Below are 22,480 nucleotides of genomic sequence, written 5' to 3' on the forward strand. Positions count from 1 at the left end.
AGAAGATAGGGACCGGCGGCCAGCTTGCAAGAGAGCCTTGAAAGTCCAAATTATATATCTAAATCATCATTAGATGCCTAAAAAGTCTTCAAAGCTTATCCTCATGTCCCCAATTCTTTCTTGAAGATAATTCCACCATTAAATCGAATTTAAAGCCCAAAATTATTGCCACAAAACCAAGCTCGAATTTCTTAATTTTGACTTCAATTTCTTCATGAAATTTCTCAAATAACATCCAATTTCATTGAAGAAAACCCCATATAATTTTCTGTAAGTCCCCAACACTCAAAGGCTCGGCTTGGAAGTCTAAATTTCCTTTAATTTGGCCCATCCGAATTTCCGTTAATTTTTCGCAACGTCCGAATCGATTTTCCATAAAAATCTCGGAATCTTGAAAATTTTTCGGAGGATGAGTCAACGTTCCTAAAATTGATCGTGATACCACAAAACTTTCAATTTTTGAAATCGGGTTCAAATTCACAGTTAATTTCACTCTGGCGTGTTTTTTCGCATCACCTAGACTATCGGATAGTTTTCAGAAATTTTTAGTACAAATGACCCGTGGTCGAATTTCTTTGAGGCACACTGAAACCACTCTACACATTGGCGACTTTTAGTGGTCGTGAAAATCTTAAGGTTTCAATTACAAGCACATGGTACCAAAAATGACAGAAAATCGGTCTAGTGCCGTTCGACGAGAATTTTGCCATTAGGTGGAATCACCCACACTTTGATTACACATCTCAGTCAAATTGACCTATCCATAATCTTTTATCGATTTTGACAATGCCGTAATGACCCTTGCAGACTAGCACGGTCGAGCAGTTGACTTTTGGTTAAATTCTCAAATCTATTACTTTAAAATCTTTTAATGATTTCCCCAAATAGTCTAGTTATCTCACGAGTGATCGGCTATGAGAATAGCACTATAGACACGTTGATGAAATGCCCGATTTATTCAATTGAAAACAATATTGGAAAATTCAATATGTCACAATAAGTAGAGAGTCAAAACCACACATGCACAAAAAAAAAAAAAAATCCTAAATCAGTATATTCATATCATAGTTAAACATAATTAATTTATGGGTCGTAAAAAATCTCAAAGTGCTATACTCATGACAAATCTATGAAAATCTCGAGGCAAAAAAATTGGGAAAAATTAGGGAATTTTAACATATTTTCAAAACATGAAGGAGCTCTTCGTGCAAAATTATCAGTTAAGTAGATTTTCTTATCTCAGTTCATTTTCTTCAATTTTGGCTTCCCTTGTAAAATGTTATTTAGAAGACCTATTTAAGTTAAATTTTCGCATTGAATTCACGTTACACACCAATCATTTGCGTTATTTGCCACGTGTGTTTTCATTTCCACAATATAACAAGGATATTGGATGTAATTAATGAAAAATAAATTTGTCAAGGGTGCATCAATTTTGAATTTTTTGCTATAAAAAATTAGTTAAGATAAATGTGGCACGGATGTATAAATTTGAGATTTTTTGTGGTGCTAACATTTAAGTGTATTGATCTTCAAAGGACTTAATCAGTTAGATATATCATGCAAGTTAAAGAATTCATTTGCATGTTTCAAAATTAAAATATATAGTTATACAACCGACATAAGCTTAGGAATAATTACCATAAAATTTTCAAACGTAGTGTCAATTCAATTTTAAACTTTTCAATTAGTCAATTTAGTACTAAACATTTTGATAATTTGTCGGTATAATTCATTCGATCAATTTTGACCGTCAATTATTAACGTGAACTCTAACTATCCTACGTAGCACAACCGGTGTTGACATAAAATTTTTGGATTTTTTTTTAGAACTCTTTAATTTTAAAAATATTAATTAATTATTATTATTATTATTATTATTATTATTAGTTCTTTTTTTTTTCCTTCTTCCTCCACAGGTCGTTGAAACTCCACGATGGCTGGTGACTGGCCACATGCGAGGGCCGACCTCATCAGTCGGGCGAGGCTCACCCTTATAGGGGCAAGGTTGCCCAAGGCTAGTGAGGTCAAGCCTTACCGACCTTTGGTGAGGCTCAATTTTGCTGATGTGAGGACGTGCAAAGCTCGCAAGGCATGACCTCCGTTGAGTCTCTCTCTTTCTTTCCTTCTTTTTTTTTTTTTTTATGTAAATATTGTCATCATCAATTTACATGCTTGTGGGACTTGTGGTAAGAGGTGGGCGGAATTTGCGCTTCTTGTCTCTATTCAGCGTTAAGTGAGAGTAGCGCCATATCCTTTCCGTGCTACTAGCAAGGGGTCAAGGCCCAAGCTTATGGAAGGCATTTTTATGGTCACCTGGCTCAAGCACACTTGCGGTTAGTACAAGGGCACTTTTACAGATACATATTTGGGCAATCCCTGGCACGCTTTAGTATTGAGCATAGTTAAAATCTCATGCACAACATAAAGGAACGTTAGAAAGCTATTCAAAGATATAACTGCTCAACCTCCATATTCAAGTTCCTCGACAACTTGTACTGGCTTATGCTTTTCTTTTTTATGATCTAACATAAGTGGAATTTCACACCGTAAGTAAGGTTGGTCATTGCTTGCTTATCGTGCTTCATGCGCACACAGTCGCTCAAATGTTTGTGCATTGTGCCTTAGAAACTTTAGGTCTTTGGTTTGAGGCATTGATGAAAAGTTTACGACAACTCCGAGGTTGGTGCAGTTGGCTGGGGCTATAGAATATTTCTGACTCAAAAATTGGAAATCTCTTGTTCAAATCCCACAAACTATATGTAAACTGCTGTAACTTAGGGCAGTTTGCAAACGTCGAACGTCCAAATTTAATCCATTCATTGATCTTGCAAGAGTATTGCACGGGTCTCAAATAATCACGTCTCCATGCTTATACTCCTAAAATATCAAAACGCAAAAAAGAAAGTATGCCCAACAACTATGCAAGTGGATTGTATATGATTTGCAGTGGCCGGACCTCTAGTCTTTTAAGAAAGCACATGTGAAATTCAACTAAAATGTCATCTCGTTTTGCCTTAAAAACCTAAAATTTTTACCTTTGCTTGTTGCTTACATTTCTCCATTGACTGTTCCTCACGGATGGACATGGACAACATCGAATACCGAAAAGCCAATACAAAAATTCTCACTCCTTGCTCTACATCGGTAGGCATATTTACAATAATGTAATTTACAGTCCATAGACGAATGAACAACACATGAAGGAACAAGTACAAACCAAGCATATCTAGCATAAGAACTTAGCTAAGCTGTCATGGGCAAGAGACACAGAAACAGCAAAGATTAAACCAACAAAAGACAGAACACTGATGAGGAAATGTCACTCCCATTTGCTCCTCACTTGGTGCGTGTGCATGAAGTCATAAGCCAACACCAAAGTCTTATCCATTCTCTTCAGCACAAAACTCTCCACCAACACATAACAGCCAAACCTCTTCCAATTCTCGCTCGACCCGCTTTTGATGAACTCCTCCGCTCTCTTCACCCTCACTCTCTTCTCTCCCTCCTTCACCCAACCCACTCTCTCTTCCTCCCACCTCATCCTCTCCACAATCGCCATGCCTAGCCCTATCCCTCCTCTCTTACTCCTAAACCACACCACTCCATCACTCACATCGCCCTCCCCAGCTTTCTCACCAAACACTGTGATGGCCTCCTTCTGAACAAGCACATCCACATCCACAGCATTGCCTTCACTGGCATGATTCTCACACACATGGACCTGTTCCCATCTCTGTTGCAGTGTCATCTCGTAGAACGCCGAGGTCTTGATCTGGTCCCCAACCTCCCCGTCCTTGATGAACATGAACGGGCAGTACCACTTCCCCACCACCACTGGGTCCAAGCTCTTCCTTTCGATCGAGAAGTCAAGGCTCGGGAGCTTTGACCTCTGAGAGTCGTTGACTCCTGGCGCATCGTTATCCAAGAAAAAGTTCTTGGGCGTTTTGCCATTGAGGGTCCAGCCTTTCCTCTTCAGGAAACTTGGAGGGTACCCACCTGGGGCGACGGACTTTGCATGGAAGCCGCCGAACCCCAAAATCTCACGCTGGTAAATCACGAACTGCTGGTATATGTCGTCAGGATCCAACGGGCTCGGTTTCTTGTCTGGAACGTATCGGAAGCACAAGCAGGTGCCCGTGTCTTCTTCCATCGAATTAGCATGCGCTTCCCTACACGGCCATTCCAGATAGAATGATTTAGACTTTCTGAGAAATGCCACGAATATAAATCACGCATTAAGCAGCCAAACTTTTACTAAAACCTATTTCCTAAGTGACGTGATAAGATGTAACTTCAACCACTGTAATAAAAGCGAGTTCTCGCAGAGATTCTCTCACATCCCCATATCATCCATCCAATGATATTCACCTGTCCTATTTATAAATATCAACATATTCATCACCTAATTCAACAACAGACAAGAAGTGAAACTATTCAAAGTACTTAGAAAGATCATACCCTTTGCGCTTCCCACGACGCTGAATCACATAGTATTGATTGGAGGACAAGGGCTGGCCGACGACTGGGATCATGAACACCTCATCATGGGATGTGAATTCACCGTCACTGTTCCGGAGTGTGAGGTCCTTGTTCTGAGGGAAGGGGAAGTCGTAGAGCTCGCCGTCCTTGAACAGCCCGAGGAAGCGGAAGTTCTGGGCTTCCTCGTCCTGGATCACCAGGTATCCAGAGCCAGGCCCCGCCGGCGGAGCCTCCGAGAGGGCCTCGGGATGCTGCCGGTACATGGACAGAGGCCGCGTCACATACATCTTCAACAAAAGAAAAAGAACTTCTGTGTTTTACAACCTAATCTTGAAATGTCAAAGATCTGTTCGTTTGCGCGAGAAACATGAGTTTCTTGAAGTGACGCCCCATTTATAAGAAGGTGGGCAGGCATTTCTTTCTCGGTTGAACCGGCGAAATTGACAGGATGCTTTGCCCAGCAAGCAAGCGAATCATGTATCGTCACGTGCCCACTCGTCTTCTTTGACTTGGCTCCTTCTCTTATTGTCGTGTGCTGGTCCTTGAAAATTCCAAGTACATTCTCTTTTCCATGAGTTTATATTGATGGCCTTTCTGTCTTTGCAAGGAAGGAACAAATCCGACGATGGCCCATAGGAAAATCTATATTTCTCTAGCGAATCTCACCGGTCCAAAGTCTTGGACAAGCAGTTCAGCAACCATTAATGGGTCAAAAAAGAACAAAAAGAAAAGTCGTACAAGAAGAACGAAAATTCAACTACGCTATCGGTTTCGTATCCAATACATTTCGTCCAAATGTTACCATTTGGTGCAAATATGTGCCCACCAATTCCGTGTCATTTTTCGAAAAACACTAACAACGATGATTAAAAGTCTCCATGTGAGGAGCCAGATTTATGTGATTAAGTTCATTAATGATGAAATAACGTAATTACACTAATCAAGTAAGTTAAAATATTTAATTGCATAAATTAAAAGTTTGAGGATTGCATCTGATATAAGATTAAGATAAAACTTGACATGATTCCCTTTCTTTCATTTTATGGAGATGTTAAGATCCTCATAAGTCGTAACAGGAACTAAAAAGAAAAAGATTTTTTTTTCTTAAGAATGATTTTTTCTGCCGAAGATGAAAACAGTATACTCTTATGTTTTATTTTTTAACGATCTAATATGAGTGGAATTTCATTCACTAGTAACGTAGGTCATTGCTTTCCTTTGGCTTACTTAGTGATGCTTCTAGCGTACGCATTTCCTTAAATGTTTGGCCATTTCGTCCTAGAAACTATAGGTCTTTGTTTCGAAACATGGTTGAAGAGTCTATACAACAATTTTAGTGTTGGTGTGATTGGTTGGGGTGCTAGCTTCTTCATAAAAAATTGGAGATTCGAATCCCACCTAGTACTTGCAAACTGCTTTCCATTAGGACGACTTACATATGCCAAATATTTAAATTTAATCCGTCCATGGTGCTTGGGAAGTGTTGCACTACTTTCTAAATAGCCGTGTTTCCACACCCGTGCCCCTGAAATGTGTTTGTGCATAACATTTTCAAGTGGATTGTACATGGTGTGCAGTGGCCGAATCTTTGGTCTTTTAAGAAAGCATTCTTGAAATTCATCTAAATATCAACTCGTATCGCCTTAGAAATGGGAAAAGTGCCAAAATAGTCCTAAACTTTTAGCATTGGTATCAATTCAGTTCTAAACATTTTAATTTGACCAATTTAGTCCTAAACATTTTTACATTGGTACCAATTCAGTCCATCTAGTTAATTTAAATCGAAAATGTTAACGTGGCCGTCGGTAGTCTTATGTGGCGCCACATGGATAAATTTATAATTTTTTTTCAGATTTTTTAAATTATTTTTTTTTTTTCCTTTTTTTCCTTTTTTTTTTTTTTTTTTTTTCTTTTCTCCTTATCGTTTGGCCGGCGAGGTTGCGGCCGACCGACCATCGCCAGCCACACGGTCTGGCCTCGCGAGCGTGAGGGCCCCGCACCCGCCGGCCACAAGTAAGGGTGTCGGCCCCCGCCCAGATCCAGGCGAGGGCTAAAACCCTTGCCAGCCAACCGGTGAGGGCCTCGCGCCCTCATCGGCCAGGCGAGGGCGCGCAGGCCTCGCCTAGATCCAGCGAGGGCACGGCCTTGCCAGGGTGTCGTGCCCTCACGATCTAGGCATCGAGCCCTCGCGGTATGGCCGGTGAGGGCGCAGAGGCCCTGCCCGGATCTAATAAGTGATCTAAACTCTGCGGATCAATATTCATTGGAAGCGCACTTGCTTATCATGGAATGATCTCTTATCCATGCAGGCCTCCAGTCAGTGAGGTTGAATTCAGCCCAAGAAACTCTTAGGTCCTATTTGGTAATATTTTTATTTCTCCTCAATTTCTGTTCTTTTGTTCTTCGAATTATAAAAAGAAAAAAAAAATTAGAATAACGTCAATTAATTTTTTATTCTTGGAATAAAAAAGTAGCGGAAAATAGAGAAAATAAAAAATTTAAAATAAAAAAGTAGTTTCTTCTTCTGAAAATAATTTCTAGAAATAAGTTATTTTTTCTTTTCTTCTTCCTTGTTGCCCCTTGTCCCTTGCCACTGCCCCTGCTGTCCAGCCATTGTTGTTGCCCGTTACAAACTGCTTCACCTAGCTCGGCCACCATCGCCACCTACCGCTTGCTGCAAAACCACCATTGTTGTCGGCCAACTGCCTTCGCCGCCTGCCACCTATCGACTGATAGCTGATAGCCGACCGCCTCCCACTGCCCGCCGGTCAATCGTTGGCCACTGACCACCGCTGTGGTCAAAGTGGAAATCTCTCATTCAAATCCCTCAAACTTTATTTTAATTGCTACAACTTAGGGCAATTTGCAAATGTCGAATGTCCAAATTTAATCCATTCATTGATCTTACAGGGTATTGCGTGGGTCTCAAATAATCATGTCTCCATGCTTATACTCCTAAAATATCAAAAAGCGAAGAAGAAAGTATGCCCAACAACTATGCAAGTGGATTGTATATGATTTGTAGTGGGCGGACCTCTAGTCTTTTAAGAAAGAATATGTGAGATTCAACTAAAATATCATCTCGTATTGCCTTAAAAACCTAAAATTCTTACCTTTGCTTGTTGCTTACATTTCTCCATTGACTGTTCTTCACGGATGGACATGGACAACACAAAAATTCTCACTCCTTGCTCTACATCGGTAGGCATATTTACAATAATGTAATTTAGTCCATAGACGAATGAACAACACTTGAAGGAACAAGTACTAACCAAGCATGTCTAGCATAAGAACTTAGCCAAGCTTTCATGGACAACAGTCACAGAAACAGCAGATATTAAACCAACAAAAGACAGAACACTGATGAGGAATTGTCACTCCCATTTGCTCCTCACTTGGTGCGTGTGCATGAAGTCACAAGCCAACACCAAAGTCTTATCCATTCTCTTCAGCACAAAACTCTCCACCAACACATAACAGCCAAACCTCTTCCAATTCTCGCTCGACCCGCTTTTGATGAACTCGTCCGCTCTCTTCACCCTCCCTCTCTTCTCTCCCTCCTTCACCCAACCCACTCTCTCTTCCTCCCACCTCATCCTCTCCACAATCGCCATGCCTAGCCCTATCACTCCTCTCTTACTCCTAAACCACACCACTCCATCACTCACATCACCCTCCCCAGCTTCCTCACCAAACACTGTGATAGCCTCCTTCTGAACAAGCTCATCCACCTCCACAGCATTGCCTTTACTGGCATGATTCTCACACACATGGACCTGTTCCCATCTCTGTTGCAGCGTCATCTCGAAGAACGCCGAGGTCTTGATCTGGTCCCCAACATCCCCGTCCTTGACGAACATGAACGGGCAGTACCACTTCCCCACCACCGCCGGGTCCGAGCTCTTCCTGTCGATAGGGAAGTCAAGGCTCGGGAGCTTTGACCTCTGAGAGTCATTGACTCCCTGCGCGTCATCATCCAAGAAGAAGTTCTTGGGCGTTTTGCCATGGAGGGTCCAGCCTTTCCTCTTCAGGAATCTCGGAGGATAGCCATCTGGGGCGACGGACTTCGCGTGGAAGCCACCATAGCCACATGTAGTCTCGCGTGGGTAGATAATGAACTGCTGGTACATGTCGTTGGGATCCAACGGCCTCGGTTTCTTGTCTTTAACGTAGCGGAAGCACAAGCAGGTGCCTTTGTCTTCTTCCGTCGAATTACCGTGCGCTTCCCTACATGGCCATTCAAGATAGAATGCATTATAGTTTTTGAGATGCACATGAAAATAAATCATGCAAGAAGCAGCTAAACTTTATTAAAACTTATTTGCTAAGGCTCAATTTGACAACAACCACGTTTCTTTATTTTTCTGTTCCTTTTTTCTTTTTTTGGTGAAGGTAATAAATTATTTTTTTTCTTTTTTTTTTTTGGTAAAGGTAATAAATTATTTTTCTGTTCCTTTACTCTCCAGAATAGGAAAAAAACACATTTGTTTGATAACATCAATTAATTTTTCTATTTTCAAGAATAGAAAAATATCTGGGAAATAGATTTGAAACATAAACAAGAAATAGAAAAAAAAAAAAATAGCTTCTTATTCATATGAACAATTTCTAGAAATAAGTCATTTTTTCATTTCTTCTACTTCTTCCTTGCCGCTTGGCCCTTTGCTGCCACCACCATGTGGGGGTGGGTGGTGACAGATGGCGATGGACGGCAGTGGTGGATAGCAAAGAAAAGATAAAAAGATAAAAATACTTAAAATTTTATTAAAAATTAAAAGAAATACTACGTTATAAAAAAACTTGCGAATAGTATTAAATGTAAATTTTATATAGTTATCAAACGCATTCTTTTACTGGAAATTATGTAAAAAAACTATTTAAAAAAAATTCAAAATAGAAATATTACCAAATAGACCTTATGCGATGTGGTATGATATAGCTTTAACTTTTGGAACAAAAGTGAGTTCTTGCATATATTTTTTTCACTCCCACATCATCCATCCACTGAAGTACACCTTTCCTATTTATAAATGTAACATATCCCTCACCTAATTCAAGAACAGACAGAGGAAGTGAAACTATTCAAAGTGCTAAAAAAGATCATACCCTTTATGCTTCCCGTGACGCCGGATCACATAGTACTGATTGGAGGATAAGGGCTGGCCGATGAGTGGTATCATGAATACCCCATCGTTGTATACCGTCGAGCTCTCACCGTGGTTCTCGGTGTACCGGACCGTGAGGTCCTTGTTCTGAGGGAAGGGGAAGTTGTAGAGCTGGCTGTCCTTACACAACCCAAAGCAGCAGAAATTCTGGGCTTCCTCATCCTGAATAACCAGGTATCCAGAGCCCGGCCCTGCCGGCGGAGCCTCCGAGAGGGCCTCAGGGTGCTTCCAATACACGGACAGAGGCCGCGTCACATACATCTTCCCAAAGAAAAGAAAGAAAGAAAGAAAGAAAGAACTTTGCTCTTTCTATACGCAGTCTTGAAATGGTGAAGATATGTTCATGTATGTGAGAAACATTGGTTTCTTGAATGAATGCCCCTGTTTAAAAGAAGGCGGGTTTGCAATGTCAACGATCAAACCGGATGACTTTTATTACGAAGGAATGTGCGGGGAAAGTTCTTTCTCAGTCCTCTGCGCGGTCGTGATGAGCTGGGTTGACCCTGCGAAAACGATAGGATATTGTGGCGAGCAAGCAAGCAATAAAGAACTGGAGTAAGAAATATTAATTAGAGAGAGCGACTCGTCTTCTTCCACCTGGCTCCTCTTAATATTCCTCGCTGCTCCATGGAAACCTCATGGTACGTTTGCGTGGTCATTAGGTTTTTCATTCTCTATCGGCTCGGTTCATTGACATTTTTGTGTTCACATGTGAAAGGAACGAACACGAGGATAGCGCCACAAAGAATTTTATGTTTCCTATTGAATTCCACCGGTCCATTTTCTTGGATAAGAGCAGCTCAGCAGCCATTGCTGATCCTGATCCACTGTTGACGTGGCCATTCATTTAAAAAGGGAAGAAAATTTGTACAAGAAGAATGAAATTCAACTCTCTTTCCATTTGACTTTCGTTGTTGGCGAGGCGGCGCTCAGGGGATGGAATCGCTGTGGAGGCTGACAGCGGTTGTGGAGATTTTTGCGGCGGTGGTTTTGGAATTGGCAAACGAAGTGGAGCCATGTTTTTCTTAGGGTTCAAAATGAAAAAGTAAAAAGATTTCTTTTTGTGAGTACAGAATTTTATGAATTATTGTCCAAGGAGGGCCTTACTTTTGTTTTGCGGTCCAACCGAGATCGTGATGTCCGTTTGCGCAGATTCTCGTTTACTTCTTGCAAAAATTATGAAATTGATATGCATAAATGTGAATATAAATATCCATACGTGAAAGTTTTCAACACTTCCAAATACTTTCTTTTTTACATAAATGATCTTTAAACATTAGCTTAATATGCAATCTTATCATTGAACTTTTAGTTTGCCCAATGTGATATCTGAATTATAGCTTGATGTGTAATATTATCATAAATAATCTTTGAACATTAGCTCAATGTGCAATATTATCCGTGAACTTTTAATTTGCTCAATTATGGCTCGATGTGTAATATTGTCCACAAATTTTTAATTTATTTAATGTGGTCTCAAGCTTTAGTAAATATGCAATCTAATCTCTGAATTATATATAAATGTTCAATGTTATCCTAATCATATATTGGATATTTTCATATAGCTTGGGATTAAATTAGACAGCCTGGGATGACCCCTTCCCTGAGCTTAAAACGAACTCTGATCGTTTCATATGGTTGGGGAACTTGTCCAGTACCTTTTCTGCTACTTTGCTTGGGAAGCTATTTGGCCAAGAGAGCAGACTTTGCAATGGGCTCGTTTTATTTTGAACAAAGCGCTGATCCCCTACTATCAATTCCTGCTATGGTTGATCACTAGGAACAAGCTGCCAACTCAAGTGATGTTTCTTTCTTATGGCATAATCCCAATTGTGAATTGTGGCTTTTGTTCTTGTCATCCGGACTCGGTCGACCATCTCTTTTTTGGTTGTTCCATTCCAGCTGCACTTGTCACTTTCCGGGCTTCTAGATTTAATTTTGCTTGGACGAACAAATCTTGGATGGACAACTTGCAATGGGTGATCAAGTATTTATCTGGAACTTCCTTTCATTCCACCCTTGCTCGGTTCGCTTTTGCTGCTTTATGCAACATCATTTGGAAGGAGCGGAATAATATTCTTTTCGAGGGTAGACCGCCTTCCCTTTCTACCATGAAGATACAGTTGGAGAAGATTGTCAGGGACAAGGCTTTGTCTTTTCACCGGATTCCTCCCAGCACCACAAATCATAGATTGTTGCATTGCCGATCAATAAACCATTCTTTTTTGCGGAATGATCCACCTATTGGTCAATAGACCTTTTCGAGTAGGGGGTTCTCTCATTTCCTGTTCTGGTTGGAGGTCCTCCTCGGTTCGTGTAGCTGAAGAAGGTGCTAGTTCGAATTTTTGGAAGCTTCTTTAGTGCAGTTGGCAAGCTATCCTAGCATTCCTACATTTGTATTCATCTCCCTGCACTTGTGTAGTTGTTGGGATTCAATATTTTTTTGTGATCCCTATGTAGGTTTTTGCTTTGCCACTGTTTGGCTTTCCTTCGCTCCTGTGCAGTTGGTTTTCTTTTACCTTGGCACTCTTCCACTCACACTTTGACTGTTGTTTTTGTGAGTGCAAGTTCTTGGTACCGAGTTTTTGTTGTATATCGTTCTTGTTGCTTTTGGCTTAAGTCAATATATATCTCTTACATTTACCCAAAAAAAAAAATTAGACATGTACCAAAATTTGATCAATCATATTAAACAAATTAAAAGTTTAGAGATAATAATATTATGCATTGAGCTATGATTCAAGGAGCATTTGTGTTTTTTTCCCAAAAAGATAAAGTGAAAGTGCTGCAAACTAGGTAGCTAATTCATAGTAGGTTAATGTTGTATCCACTGCTAATATAACAAAAGTGGTTTTAAATAGGTCTGTTCTTTTTGCACACTTGATTAAGACTTGTTGGTTAGTTCAATATAATTATGCCAATATTTGTTGACTTCATTATGCCAGCGAGCCACGGCCTCAAAAATCGTGATGGCATTGAAGTGGTCGATTTTTCGCAAAGACGGCACTCAAATGATTAAAAAAAAGAAATAGCACTAAAGTAAGCATTGCACAAAAGTTTTTAGCACTTGTGATGTTCTTTTTTCTGAGGTTATAACTACTCAACCTCCATAATCAAGTCCCTTCCAAACTTGTACTAGCTTATGCTTTTCTTTTTTACGATCTAGCACGAGTAGAATTTCGTCGCAAGTAATGCAGGTCATTGCTTGCTTTTTGGCTTACTTATTCATGCTTATAGCGTGCGCTTGCACTCCAATTTGCGGCCATTGTGCCCGAGAAACTATAGGTCTTTCTTTTAAGGCATGGAAGTCTGGAAGACGTGTATGTACAACAACCCGTAGGGTTGGTGCCGTTGGTTGGTGCTTTGGAGAATATTCATGGTTGGAGAACCTCGAGCAAAATCGAGGTGCTAGTCCCTGTTATCTGATATAGTATGTGAAGAAATTCATGAACAGAAGAGAAATGGAAGAAAAACGAGAGAGAGAGAGAGAGAGAGAGAGAGAGAGTTTGATGAATGTATTTCTTCTATTATTCAACTTCCTTGAATCTTTACAATATGAGAGATTCCCTTCTTATATCTGCTCTTGTTCTCTCAATGAATCTGTTTTACAAATGAGCTGTTGAACAAATAGTCAACTCCCTAACTGCAAGGAACTAACCAAATACCGGTCACAAGAAGTGGAAACAGAGTAAATGGAAAAATATAGTGTATGAGTAGAGTAACGGTTTAGCAGACTTCGCAGCCTTTCTTCATGCAATATCTCGATCCGTATTATCATCCTTCTTCTTTCTTCTCTTTATTTTTAACAGTAGATCTTCTTCTTTCGTATACTTTCTCGGCATCATTCATACAATCAGCTTCTTCCTCATTTATGCTTTTGGCTTCTGTTCTTGTTATTTGCTGTTGAATGAGCTGTTGTCTTTTGTTCTTAACATCCCCCCGCAAATTGGGCAGCGGTGAATAACCAATGCCCAATTTGAGACGAAGAGAGGAGTGTGTTAGTTTAGATAGTGGCTTAGTAAAAATATTAGCAATTTGGTTATGGCTGGGAACATATCTAACACACAAGGATCCAGACGCAACTTTTTCTCGAACAAAGTGGAAATCAACCTCAATATGTTTTGTTCGAGCATGAAGTATAGGATTTCTTGTGAGAGATATGGCAGATTGATTGTCACAGAATAGTATGGTTGGTGAGTGAAGAGGAACTCCAATATCTCTGAGAACAAAAGTAATCCAAGTAAGATCAGCTGTTGCTAAGGCAAGGGCTCTATATTCAGCTTCAGTGGAGGAACGAGAAACAGTTGATTGTTTCTTAGCTGTCCATGAGATGAGATTAGAGCCGAGATAAGTACAGAAGCCTGTGGTAGAACGTCTAGTTTGAATACAACCAACCCAATCTGCATCAGAGAAGCCATATAAGTTGAGAGAGCTGTGAGAGTGAAGTGAGATACCGAGGTGAATTGTTCCTTTTACATATCGAAGAACTCGTTTCAATTGAAGAAAGTCCCCAATAGTAGGTTGCTGTAGTTTCTGACATAGGACATTTGTTGCAAAGGCAAGATCAGGCCTGGTGATAGTGAGATATTGTAAGCCACCTACGAGACTTCGGTAGTTCATAGGATTTGGAAGAAGAACAACATCTCTCTCAAGTATGACTGGTTTAAGAGAAAGAGGTGTAGCAATAGGTTTGCAGTCAGTCATATTTGCACGAGACAGTAAGTCAAGGGCATACTTGGTTTCACACAAGAACAACTCAGTAGACGTTCGTGTGGCTTCAATTCCAAGAAAATAATGAAGCTGGCCAAGGTCTTTCATATGGAATTGAACACTGAGTGAGTGAATAAGATTCTCAGTAGCAATTGTTCTAAGCTACCAGTTAGAATTATATCGTCAACATATAGAAGTAAAAGTATTGTCTCTTGTCCTTGATGAAGTATGAACAGAGAGGGGTCAGTTGAGCTGCAGAAAAAACCAACTTCAAGCAAGAAATTGCTAAATTTATCATACCAGGCACGCAGGGCTTGACGCAGTCCATAAAGTGATTTTTGAAGCAAACATACATATTGAGAGTACTGTGGATGAACAAAACTAGGGGGTTGCTCCATGTACACAGTTTCATTTAAGGTGCCATGTAAGAAGGCGTTCTTGACATCAAGTTGATGTATAGACCAGTGTTTTACCATTGCTACAGAGAGGATAAGTCTTACAGTTGCATGTTTTATCACAGGGCTAAAGGTTTCTGTGAAGTCGATTCCTTCTTCCTGATGAAATCCCTTGGCTACTAGACGAGCCTTCAATCGATCTAGACTTCCAGTAGAAGTAAGTTTAGCCTTGAACACCCATTTGCAGCCAATAACATTCATGTTATTAGTACGAGGAACCAATAACCAAGTTTGATTATGATGTAAGGCATTCATTTCTTCTTGCATTGCCTGATACCATCCTGGATCTGCTAGAGTAGATTTTATTGATTTTGGTTCTGGAGGAACTTGGTATTGAGCAAGACATGCATATCGAGGATTAACTTTGACTATACCAGATTTAGATCTGGTTTGCATGTGATGAGTAGGTTGTGTACCTTGCACAGAATGGATAGACCGTGTTTGTATGTTAGAAACATTTTGATCGATAGCTGGTTCTGTTGCTGTCACTATTGTGGTTCCAGATATGTTTACTTGTGGAGAAATACTTTGAGTAGTAGATGGAACTTGATCATCAGGTAATGCAGTTGTAGAGATAGGATCTATATGTTCGTAAGAACTTGCTCGGTTGGAGGGTTCAACATACCTTGTTTGATGAGATGATGAAGTGTTGATAAGCTCGTACTTGGAGTTTGTAAGAATCTCTCTTCTTCGTCCGAGTTTATATAGATGTGTGTAAGTTGAAGAATATGTTGCTAGCTTCTTAGAGAAAGGAAAGAATGTCTCATCAAAGATTACATGTCGACTGATGTACACATGACCAGTGGTAGGCACCATGCATCGATATCCTTTATGATGAGTACTGTATCCGAGAAAGACACAGGTAAGTGATCGTGGATCCATCTTGTGTTGTGCATAGGGTCGAAGACAGGGATAGCAGGCACACCCGAACACTCTGAGATGATCATATCTCGGTTTATGCTGATATAGCTTGGCAAAGGGAGATTGCATCTTTAACTTTGGAGTAGGAAGTATATTGACAATATAATTTGCTGTCATAAAGGCATCAACCCAACATTTTAATGGGACTTTTGCATGATATAGCATAGCCAGACCAAGCTCAACTATATGTCAATGTTTCCTTTCAGGTATTCCATTCTGTTCGGGTGTATATGGACAAGAAATAAGCTGTTGGATGCCACAAAGCTGTAGGTGAGCTTTAAACTTGTGACTGACAAACTCTCCCCCACCATCACATTGAAACTTCTTGATTTTACAGTTGTGCTGATTTTCTACTAACCTCGAAACATAAGAAAGATATCATAGAAGTCTGATTTTAGTTTCAATGGATACATCCAGCTGAACCGAGAGAAGCTATCAACAAAGATCACATAATATTTGAAATTCTGATAAGAGTTGACTGGAGAAGGTCCCCATATATCGCAATAGACTTGTTCTAGAGGTTTATTAGCTATAGAACTCGACATAGGAAAAGGTAGAGCAGTATTCTTAGTAAGCTGACAACTTCTACATATAGATTGTGGTTCTGTATGACACTGGATTAACTTTTGATTCTTCAAATGCTTCAGGACATTCTGATTTGTATGAGCTAGCCGTTGATGCCACACGTTTTCTCCTGTAATCTTTTGTCTTTGCGTGAAGAATACCTCTGCAGCACAAGGATAAACTCTGTATAGTCCTTTCTCCTTCTTTCCTAGCATCTTGGTTATGTTGGTGATGCTGTCCTTTATGTACACCCTAGTTTTGTCAAAGACAAAAGAACAGGGATAATCATCGGTTAGTCTAGAGAATGAAAGAAGGTTTTTCTTAATTGCTGGAACAATTAACACATCTTTTAGAGGTAAGGTAGTAGTAGCAGTAGTTAGCATTGTATTCCCAATATATTTCACAGGTAAACATGAACCGTTGCCAATCATAACTGTATCAGTATCAGCATTCTTAGAAAAGTTTTGGAGAATACTAGCATTTGCAGTAATGTGAGCAGTTGCTCCAGTATCAGGATACCACTCATTTCCATTTGTTTACTCAATATGGAGTGCTGATAAAGCTGTTGGAATCTCTTCAGCTTGGTAAGAATTATCAAATCTATACCAACAATGCAATGCATTATGACCTGGTTTTCTGCAGATCTGACACTCCAGTCGAGTGTTTGTTGTTGTTTTCTCCATCTGAACATCTTTATGGAGAGTTAAATTTGAGGATGGATAGATCTTGGCTCCTGTATACCTCTGAGCTGAACCATTATATGGTATGAATCCCTAACCAGAACTCAAAGTAGAGGGGGTATTAACCTGGTTAAGATGTTGACTCCCCTGTTCGTAGCTCGAGTTATTAGTTCTGTAATTCATATTTCTTCCAGAATATCCAAAGTTTTTCGATTCATTCTTGAATGGCCTTCCTCTTCCAATACTTCTTCCTCCACGACTATATCCCCTTGAACTTCCAAGATTTGTTATTTTGCTGTACAAGGTTTCTATTAAACTCCTCTTTGTGTATAGCTTCAGTCTTCCTTTGACCATAATAGGCTAGATTTGGACTGAACTGACTTGAGGAATAGTTTTGTAGCCTTGTTTCAAACCTCTCTAGATGAGAGATCACTTCATCATATTCTGGCTGAGGCTTTAAACAATAAATTGTTGTTTTAAAGCTCTCATACTCGGACCCTAAACCTTCAAGAATACCAAACAGTTTTGTTATTTCATCCACTGGTTTACCGATTGCATTTAATTGATCACATATTGTTTTGTATTCTCTCGAGATATGTTGATAAAGCTCTATCACGTTTCGACAAGCCTGCAATTTTCCTCTTAGTTCAAACTCCTTTGCCACAGATTTTTGAGTGAATCGATTAAGCAAGGCCTGCCGAGAGTTCATAGGCTGTATTTAAGCCAATTATTAGGCTAAGTATGTCTTCGGAAACAGCACCACTAATCCAAGAGGAAACAAGTTGATTTGTCTTAATCCAATCATTATAGTCAGGATTAGGAATATCAACTGTTTGATCACCTTCTTCGACCTGTAGAGTTTTAGCAGGCGGTGGAGTTTCTCCATTCACGAACCCAAACAGATCTTGGCTTCTTAGAAACCTATGAAACTGAGCTTGCCATAGGAGGAAGTTATCCTCAGCTAATCTGATTGTAACAAAGTTCGAGATGTTGACATGAATGGGGAATGGATATCTCAAGCTTCTTGCTGCCATTCTACTTTTCCAGATCTTTGATCACCACTTGTTTTGAATACAATCTCTACTGATTTTTGCAATATGATGCAGCAAATCGATTTCTGATGATAGAGATTTGAAGGAAGATGAAGAATATCAACTCACAGATCAATGAGGCTTTGATTCTTGACTCCAATCTGCTGTATATCAACTCACAGATCAATGAGGCTTTGATTCTTGACTCCAATCTGCTGTAGATTCAGCCATTTTTATGCAGTATTGAGGGTGATTTCTTCAGGATGAAGGCTCTGATACCATGAAGAAATTCATGAACATAAGAGAAATGGAAGAAAAACGAGAGAGAGAGAGAGAGAGAGAGAGAGAGAGAGAGAGAGAGAGAGAGAGTTTGATGAATGTATTTCTTCTATTATTCAACTTCCTTGAATCTTTACAATATGAGAGATTCCCTTCTTATATCTGCTCTTGTTCTCTCAATGAATATGTTTTACAAATGAGCTGTTGAACAAATAGTCAACTCCCTAACTGCAAGGAACTAACCAAATACCGGTCACAAGAAGTGGAAACAGAGTAAATGGAAAAACAAAGTGTATGAGCAGAGTAACGGTTTAGCAGACTTCGCAGCCTTTCTTCATGCAATATCTCGATCCGTATTATCATCCTTCTTCTTTCTTCTCTTTATTTTTAACAGTAGATCTTCTTCTTTCTGTATACTTCTCGGCATCATTCATACAATCAGCTTCTTCCTCATTTATGCTCTTGGCTTCTGTTCTTGTTATTTGCTGTTGAATGAGCTGTTGTCTTTTGTTCTTAACAGTATGTTGGGTGGTGATTATGGAAGTTAACTTGTGCTCTGAATTGTGATTAGAGTTCTTGTAAGAGTCGTTTTGATTGAATTTGGGATTTTAATATGTCTGGTCTTTTGTCATGCCTAGAACAGAAACTAGAAACAGAGCTGCTGGCACATGAAGAAACCAGAACTACAGAGGAGAAATCACAGAATTTTGCTACTTGACTGATACAATTGGTACAAAGCTTTGACAAATCAACCAATCAATCCTTCTCATCATTCCCATTTATTCCTCAGTTGACGAGTGTGATTGAAATCATAGGTGAGCACTAGACTCCCATCCATTCTCCTCAACACAAACCTCTCCACCAACACGTAACACCCAAACCTCTTCCATTCACCAACACCACCAAACTCCTCCACTCTGTTAACCTTCCCCTGTTTCTCATCTCCATTAACCCAACCCACCCTTCTCTCTTCCCACTTCATCCTCTCAACAATGGCCAAGCTCAACCCAACTCTGTTCCCTCCTCTCATCACCAGCACTCCCGCACCACAGCACCCCATCGGCCACATTCGCGTCCACCACTTCCTTCCCGGCCACCGAGATGACCTCGTCTTGCACAACCACATCCACAGGCACCCTATCACCCCTTTACCGTTGTTTTCACGAGTGTATATCCGTTCCCATCTTTGCTCGAGTGACATCCCATAGTACATGGACTTCTTTATTTGGTCTCCTACCATTTCATCCTTGATAAACATGAATGGACAGTACCACTTTCCCACAACCACCTCATCGGATCTCTCTTGTGCAATCGGGAAGTCAAAGCTTGGAAGGAGTTCACGCTGTGGACGATCGATCCCTGGTGCGTCATCCAAGTAGAAGCTCTTTGGGGTTTTCCAATAAATCTTCCAGCCCTTTCTCTCTAAGAATCTTGGAGGGTACCCATCTTGCGCGACAGACCTGGCGTAGAACCGGCCCGAGTCAAACAGAGTTTCGTAGGGATAAATCCCGAATTGTTGATACGGGTCATAGGGATGAAGCGGCGCCGGATCTGCATCTCTAACTAAGTGGAAACATAAGAAGGAGGGCGTGTCCTCTTGCTTTGAATTTGCATACGCTTCCCTACAAAAGGCAATTCGCAACGCAAGTCAATGGAAATAACTTCACCATACACTGCACTTAAAATTGTACCTTCGTTTTCCTTTTTACAAGGTAATATTTTATCTTTGCTTCATTACATCATGACATGATCCACAAAATAATAGATCAAAACTACGAAATGAAATGAAGAAGAGGACGACTTTTTCTTTCTCTTTCCAGTTGAAGTGAGGAAAGTTCTTTCTTTGAAGTCAGTGTTGGAACATTTCTATCATTATTATGCGGTCCATAACTAAACGTGAACAGCATGGACAGAGGAAATATTTTCAGGTAGTGAATTTGATTCGTACCCTTTATGCCTCCCATGCGGATGAATTGCGTAATAACGGTTGGATGACAGAGGCTGATTCAGAACCGGAATCAAGACTACATCGTCCCTGTAAGTCGTCGAGCTTGAATGGTTGTGACCAGCTCCTCTGCTGGTCCTGTATTCGATAGTGAGGTGCTTGTCCTGAGGGAAGGGAAGTTCATAGATCCAGGTATCTTCACACCGGCCAAAACAGCAAGTATTCACGGCTTCTTCGTCTAGGATCACCAAATAGCCTGAGTTCGGGCCCTCCGGAGGAGACGACAGGGCGTTCGGGAATTTCCTGAGCAGAGAGAGAGGCCTTGTGACGTACATCTTCTTCTCTTAACCCCAAGTAGTTATCAAATGTACAAATTATTACTTTAGTGCGCAGATACCCGGTATTTATATTGCAGAAGACGATTGAATTCTGAATTCAAATGCCGTAGACATCAAATACAAGCTAACCATATCCAGTGTTGACCCGTCAACCCTTTGACCATCTCTTTTCTGTTGTCGACAGACAATTCCCATGCGGAAACAGAGAGAAAGATGGCTCTTCTGAATCCACCTGACCTTGGAAAAGTCTTTCCACTCCTACCTGGAGAAGTAATCTTAAAATCTGCTTCCTCGTGTCCTCTGACTTTTCCTTTGATGTTCTTTATTTATCATTTGAGCAACAAGACAAACAAATGAGCGTACGCCTCAATCAAATTCCAGCACACGGATCAATCGTCGAATTGTATTAATTAGTCTATTCAAAACCTACCCTTGTTAGCATTCAGCCTCTACGTACCAATAATTTAAAACAAATGTGATAGATTGCAAGCAAGCTAAGAAAAGAGGAATCCTTTTTTCTTTGGAGGGTAACAAAATGAGGTACCCTTTTGCCTGCAAAAATGATATATACAAATGAAATAGCAAGCTCAAAAAAACAATGTCAAATCGAGATTACGTTCATAAAATCTTAAAAAGCAAAGTCCTAGAAAATCCTATAAAACTGTTCCCTGTGAAATCAGTCGATCCTAGTCCTTCCCCATGTAGTCCTCGGCTGATGAGGGTGGCTTGAAATCATAAGCAAACATCAGAGTCCAATCCATCTTTCTCAACACAAAACCTCTCCACCAACACATGACACCCAAACCTCTTCCTTTAACCCACAAATACCGAACTCTTCCACCCTCTTCGCCTGCCACTTCATCCTCTCAGTTATGGCCAAGCTCAACCCTCCTTTGTTTTCTCTTCCCAGATCACCAACACTCCGAAACCACATCACACCATCGACCATGTTAGCATCGTCCATGGCTTCCTACCTGGCCACTGAAACGACCTTGTTTCACTTGGCAACTTCCGCAGCCACACTCTTCCCTTCCCTGCCAGTGTTCTTGCAAGCGTAAATCGGTTCCCGTCTTCACTCAAGTGCCATCCTGTGGTACAACGACCTACTCACCTGATCTCCTGATGGTCCATCCTTTTACCAACATGAACGGAGAGCACCATTTCCTACGACCGCAGCCTCAGGTGCTCACGGCTTCTGTGGTTGGGAAGTTGAATTCTGGAAGGCACCCGCTCCCCAGACAGACAATGGCCACGCTTTTTCCAAGTAGAGTTTCCTAGGGGTTTCCATTTAACTGACTAGCCTTTTCTATTCAAGAATATGGGAGGACGCCCACATTGCTGGATAGATCGCGTGCTAAACCAAGCTTTGGCCGGAGCCAATGCTGTAAGGATAGATCATGAATTGTCGATACGGTTGTTGGGACGAAGCAGTAATGGATCTACATGTGCGGTATAGGAATCATAAGGAGGCCACATCCTCTTTCCTCGAATTGGCATGCGCTTCCCACGGAAAAGAGATTCCAAAATGCAAGTAAACTGGATTAGAATGTATACCAGGCTACCAGCGATCTTTATGTTCCTTCCAGTAAGACTCTGGTAGTTTTCCCTCTTATTATTTTTTATGTCAAATGGCTGAATTTCCGTCAGCCCCATTCACTCGACTTTCAAAATTAGAATAATATATGCATTCTAATTACAACTTTCAAACGCCATTAATAATGACTTTTCACGGAACCATTTGATATACACAGTTCAACACTCTTACATCACACACGTTATTTGTGTCTTAGATATAATCTCTGAACCATAAAACCTTTGAAACCTAAACTCTGAAGCCCTAACAATTCATTCAAAACAATGCACAAGAAGAGTACTCAGTATCTCCCATTTTGTCCAAATTTCAAAGAAGA

The 22,480-nt window shown here is 40.4% G+C and overlaps 2 protein-coding genes and 1 non-coding gene across 3 annotated transcripts; all 3 read right to left on the bottom strand.

The window, feature by feature from the left end:
* Nucleotides 1-3,309: 3,309 nt before the first annotated feature.
* On the bottom strand, nucleotides 3,310-5,414 carry LOC104433329. Its single transcript, XM_010046023.3, has 2 exons — nucleotides 4,462-5,414; nucleotides 3,310-4,172 (listed from the first exon to the last, which is right to left on the bottom strand). The coding sequence occupies exons 1-2, from the start codon at nucleotides 4,767-4,769 to the stop codon at nucleotides 3,323-3,325; spliced, it is 1,158 nt and encodes a 385-aa protein (XP_010044325.2). The 5' UTR covers nucleotides 4,770-5,414; the 3' UTR covers nucleotides 3,310-3,322.
* A 2,132-nt stretch (nucleotides 5,415-7,546) lies between these two features.
* On the bottom strand, nucleotides 7,547-10,003 carry LOC104433330. Its single transcript, XM_010046024.3, has 2 exons — nucleotides 9,589-10,003; nucleotides 7,547-8,709 (listed from the first exon to the last, which is right to left on the bottom strand). Exons 1-2 carry the CDS (start codon nucleotides 9,906-9,908, stop codon nucleotides 7,857-7,859), a joined length of 1,173 nt encoding a protein of 390 aa, XP_010044326.2. The 5' UTR covers nucleotides 9,909-10,003; the 3' UTR covers nucleotides 7,547-7,856.
* An 8,972-nt stretch (nucleotides 10,004-18,975) lies between these two features.
* Nucleotides 18,976-20,590, bottom strand: LOC104433332. The gene is made up of 2 exons (XR_005548250.1): nucleotides 20,236-20,590; nucleotides 18,976-19,909 (listed from the first exon to the last, which is right to left on the bottom strand). It is a non-coding gene; the product is annotated as an uncharacterized LOC104433332 (transcript).
* Between the last annotated feature and the right edge of the window lie 1,890 nt (nucleotides 20,591-22,480).

This window comes from Eucalyptus grandis, chromosome 2 (genome assembly GCF_016545825.1).
Source record: "Eucalyptus grandis isolate ANBG69807.140 chromosome 2, ASM1654582v1, whole genome shotgun sequence".
Classification (NCBI taxonomy): domain Eukaryota; kingdom Viridiplantae; phylum Streptophyta; class Magnoliopsida; order Myrtales; family Myrtaceae; genus Eucalyptus; species Eucalyptus grandis.

Coding starts and splice junctions, on each gene's coding strand:
- LOC104433329 (XM_010046023.3), bottom strand. CDS start 4,769: ATGTATGTGACGCGGCCTCTGTCCATGTACCGGCAGCATCCCGAGGCC. Junction 4,173..4,461: donor CGTCGTGGGAAGCGCAAAGG/GTATGATCTTTC, acceptor ATGGCCGTGTAG/GGAAGCGCATGCTAATTCGA.
- LOC104433330 (XM_010046024.3), bottom strand. CDS start 9,908: ATGTATGTGACGCGGCCTCTGTCCGTGTATTGGAAGCACCCTGAGGCC. Junction 8,710..9,588: donor CGTCACGGGAAGCATAAAGG/GTATGATCTTTT, acceptor ATGGCCATGTAG/GGAAGCGCACGGTAATTCGA.